Source organism: Lucilia sericata, unplaced genomic scaffold (genome assembly GCF_015586225.1).
Source record: "Lucilia sericata isolate MDLA Ls3-8-SP2 unplaced genomic scaffold, ASM1558622v1 Contig001002F_arrow, whole genome shotgun sequence".
NCBI classification, from domain to species: domain Eukaryota; kingdom Metazoa; phylum Arthropoda; class Insecta; order Diptera; family Calliphoridae; genus Lucilia; species Lucilia sericata.
This window is the reverse complement of record NW_023994984.1, coordinates 137,627-142,333: the sequence shown is the minus strand read 5'-3', so window position 1 is coordinate 142,333 and position 4,707 is coordinate 137,627. Positions and strand designations below refer to the sequence as shown.

General features: G+C 31.6%; 1 protein-coding gene across 1 annotated transcript; it reads right to left on the bottom strand.

The window, feature by feature from the left end:
- Window positions 1-447: 447 nt before the first annotated feature.
- Window positions 448-1,212, bottom strand: LOC119609543. Its single transcript, XM_037964376.1, has 3 exons — window positions 1,139-1,212; window positions 591-1,076; window positions 448-518 (listed from the first exon to the last, which is right to left on the bottom strand). Exons 1-3 carry the CDS (start codon window positions 1,158-1,160, stop codon window positions 448-450), a joined length of 579 nt encoding a protein of 192 aa, XP_037820304.1. The 5' UTR covers window positions 1,161-1,212.
- Between the last annotated feature and the right edge of the window lie 3,495 nt (window positions 1,213-4,707).

Genomic DNA, 4,707 nt, shown 5'->3' with positions numbered 1-4,707 from the left:
CTAGTCTATAGTCTAGTCTATAGTCTAGTCTATAGACTAGTCTATAGTCTAGTCTATAGTCTAGTCTATAGTCTAGTCTATAGTCTAGTCTATAGTCTAGTCTATAGTCTAGTCTATAGTCTAGTCTATAGTCTAGTCTATAGTCTAGTCTATAGTCTAGTCTATAGTCTACTCTATAGTCTAGTCTATAGTCTACTCTATAGTCTAGTCTATGGTGCAGTCTATAGTCTAGTCTATAGTTAAGTCTATAGTCTAGTCTATAGTCTAGTCTATAGTCTTGCCTATAGTCTAGCCTATAGTCTAGTCTATAGTCTAGCCTGTATTACGGTTTTAGTCGAAAGATTTATCTAAATAAATTACAAAACAAAATTATTATTGAAATTTTCGACTTCAAAGTATTTTTATTAAATTTGACTCAGTTTATATTGTTTCCTATTCCCAGTAATTTTATATATCTCCTGGATAACATGTAGGATAACTTATGTCCTGACAGTTTGAACCATCCACAACATAGAATGCTTTGGAATAGAAATTTTAAGGTTCCATTAGTTTATAAATTTTATAAAGAATTTTTTTTTCCACCATCCTACCTTTCTGTGTATTCAAACAATTATAAGCACTCAATTCACATTGACTTTCAAATTCCCGATAACAGCGTCCATTATAACCGCAGACTGTAACATCGACAGCATTGCATATGAAATCACATTTGCGAAGTCCTTTCAAATCCATGTTTGGCAAGTTACGACGATTCTGAAGCGAGCGTACAACACGATTTTGATTGGCTAGATGTTGTGCCAAGACTACGGGTATATGTTGAGAGACTTGAGTAACTACTTGTTGTACTTTAGGGGGAATTTGTACTGATACTTGGGAGGGCTCTTGGGAAGGTTGTACTTGAACGTTTGAGTGGGGAGTTTCTGCTGTAGGTTGTTGAGGAATTTGTTGTGATACCAGAGGTTGTTGGTTGTTTTCAAATTGATCGTGATTTTCCTGTTGATCTTCAATGTGACCGGGAGTATGATGCTTTTTAACGACTTCCTGACCAGCAATTGTTTGCAGGATGAAGAGAACAACTTGAAGATAAAGAATATTAGTAGATTTTTTGTAGGTTCCTTTAAAAAGAATGGACTCTTACCAAAAACTCCTAAAAATTTCATGTTGTTGAAGAGTTCACAGTGGTTTTACTAATTGTGGTTTACCAACTGTCATTGACTTTTATATACTGAAGCAAAAAAGTCTTTTACTGAATATAGTGACCCATAAATTCCTTTAAGTTTAATTTGGATTATGCAATTTTATATAGAAATTTCCCCAGCAACCAGTTTATTAATATTTTTATAAAGAATAAATTAATTTTAAATTTTAATAACAATTCTTTAATTCGGAACACATGTTTGGAATGTGGTGAATTTACGAGTTACTAAATTTAGAACCAGACAAAAATGTTGTAAAAAATGTCGTAACAAAATGTTTGCTTTTCAAGACGTTTAAATATTGAGTTCAAACAAACCGGTTTGAAATAATTTCAAATCTGAACGATGTAAATGCTTGCATATTAATTGGTTTAATTAAATTCAGATAATTATTTTTAATCGTTTTTCTTACAATTTTGAAGCACTTTGTCTGGTTCTAAATTTAGTCCCCCATATATTCAGCATTATTCAATATATTTAATAAATTCATAAAATTTGCATTGAACAAACTTATGCTGGTTACTTTACATAATTTGACATAAAATTGCATAATCCTTTTTGCAAATAAAAGAATTAAGGGGCCTTCAAAATGATCAAACTTAAGGTATATAAAAGCCATTATCAGTTTGGCTATATACAAGTAGTATTCTCACTGTAAACTCAACAACAACATGAAATTTTTAATTATATTTGGTAAGACTCCTTTCCTTAGAAATTTAAAAGTTTCTGCTAAATTTCTTCTCTTTAAGCTGTGTTCCTCCTGCTGCAAGGATCTTTAGGTCAGGAGATTAAAGAAGACCTCTCTCAAGCCTCTCAAGTAGCCAACCAACAACGTTTAGTACGCTCTCTCGATAATCGTCGTAACGTGCAAGCCGAAGGCTCTCAGAAATGTAATTTTATTTGTAATCCTCTCGATGTAACCGTTTGTGGTTATAATGGTCGCTGTTATCGGGAATTTGAAAGTCAATGTGAATTGACCATCTATAATTGTGGTGAATACACAGAAAAGTAAGTTAAGCAGAAAAAATTTCAGAATATTTTTGAAACTAATGGATATTTTTTTATTAAATCTTTTAAGTTTTCCATATTGTGGATGAGGCCAACTGTCAAAATATCAGTTACCCAAAATGTTTCCGCGGAGATATGTAAATTTCTAAATTTTAAATAAATTGCGTCAAACTTTACAAAATATTCAGAATTTTTCATTTTGAAATTAAGATTAGACACTAGGACCTTTCGGCCTATGTAAAATATGTATATAGTAGTAGTCTTGACTGAGTCGTTATAGTCGTTATAGTTCAGTTTATTTAATATAAACTATAGATTAAACCCGACTAAAGTTCAGACTATAGACTAGAATATAGTTCGGAATATAGACTAGACAATAGTCCGAACTATTAACTAGACTATAATCTAAACGACAGAACATACTATAGTTCAGACTATGCTTTAAGCTATAGTCCAGACTATGGACTAGACTATAGGCCAGACTAAATGCTATAGTCTATAAATCAGTTTCTAAACAAGACTTTAAGTAGTTAATACTACTTTAAGTCTTCTTTACAGACTACAGGTATGACTATAGCCTAAACTATAGTTCAGACTGTATAGTAGTATATAGACCAGTCCATAGATTAGACTATAGTACAGGCTTAATATATAGACTAAACTATTGTTCATACTGTATACAAGACTATAGTACAGAATATAGCCTAGACTTTAGACAAGACTAGGCTATAGTCCAGACTATAGTCTAAACTGTAGTCCAGACTATAGTCTAAAATATAATCTAGACTATTGACTACACTATAGTCCGGACTATAGACTAAACTATACTCCAGACTATAGAAGACTACCAAGACTACAGTCTAAACTATAATCCAGACTATTGACTCCACTATAGTTCAGAGTATAGACTAGACTATAGACTAGACTAGACTATAGACTAGACTATAGACTAGACTATAGTCCAGATTATAGACAAGACTATAGACTAAATTATACGCCAGACTATAGAATAGACAATGGTAAGACTATGGACTAGACTATAGTCCTGACTATAGCATAGTCTATAGACAAGGCTATAGTCCAGACTATAGACTATAGACTAGGCTATAGGCTAAACTTTGCGCCAGACTATAGAATAGACAATGGTCCAGACTATGGACTAAGCTATAGTCCAGACTATATAATAGACTATGGTCCAGTCCATTGACTACACTATACTCCAGACTATAAACTAGACTATAGTCTAGACTATAGAATGGACTATAGCCCATACTCTAAACTTGAGTACAGACTATAGTCGAGATTATAGACCAGACTATTATAGTCTAGACCACAGACTAAACTATAATCCGAACTAAGTTTAGACTAGATTAGACTATTGTTCATGCTAGGGTTCACATTATAGGCTAGACAACAGTCCTGACTATATACAAGACTTTAGCCTGCACAATATAGTAAATTATAGTCTAAACTGTAGTCAAGACTATGGACTAGACAATAGTCCAGACTATAGACTAAACTATTGTCAAGACTATAGCCGATATTATGTTTAGACTTGACTATATATAAAATCTATAGTCTAGACTATAGATGACACTATTATCCAAATAATAGCATTGATAATAGTCCAGACTATATACAAGACTCTATAGTCTAGACCTAGGACTACACTAAAGTCCATACTGTAGATAATAGTCCAGACAATATACTAAACTATGGTTTAAAATTAACAAATTAAACCTATTTCCCCTTTTAACAAATAATTTTACAAGTAAATTTATCAATTAGCTTAAAAAATCACTAAATACAGGAAATTTCCTTAACCCCTTCATTTTCCCCATGTTAAAGCAAACACAGGAATGTGGCTACCCTACTCCCACTTAATAGGCTTTCAATTTCTTTTCAATTATTTCAGTTTCTCGTGGATTTCTTAAACTTACGCATTAAAACTCGTGTTTGTCCTGATTAAAATTAATTAATAATAGTTACAAGTGTTTAAATATAATAAAATGTATATCAAAATGTAGCTAAAAGTGCAAGTAATAAAATGATTATAAAAGATAATCATAAAACTTTAAATAAAAGTAAAAAATTAAGTGTAAAAGAAAGTGTTCTAGTCAAAGAAAAAAATTTCCTCCATATTGCTTTATTTAGTGTAGTGTTTGTTGTTTGTGTTTTAAGTTTTGCATATTCTTGTCTTTATTCTTCTGTGTGTTTGTTGTTGTGTTTGTCACCAACGACTGCAAAATGCATTGGACATAAAAGGCAAGTGTTTTGTTATTGTTTTTAAAAAGGCAAGAGAAAGAAATAAGAAAAAAGAATTTTAAGAGCAGAGTAAAATAAGTGAGTCTTTGTTGTTGTTGTTTGGTTTAAGTTTTTTATGAAGAGCAGCGGTTTGTTTACATGAGGCAATGATTACCATACTGAGGAAATTATACGAAATAATTGGCAACATTTAAAGGGAGTTAAGGAGGTAAGTCAAAAATAATTATACTTTTAATTA

Bases quoted from the DNA above. Each gene is read 5' to 3' on its own strand.
- LOC119609543 (XM_037964376.1), bottom strand. From the start codon at position 1,160: ATGAAATTTTTAGGAGTTTTTG. The intron at 1,077-1,138 runs GTAAGAGTCCAT...TTTATCTTCAAG, and splicing joins GAAATTTTTAGGAGTTTTTG to TTGTTCTCTTCATCCTGCAA. The intron at 519-590 runs GTAGGATGGTGG...TCTATTCCAAAG, and splicing joins TTGTTTGAATACACAGAAAG to CATTCTATGTTGTGGATGGT.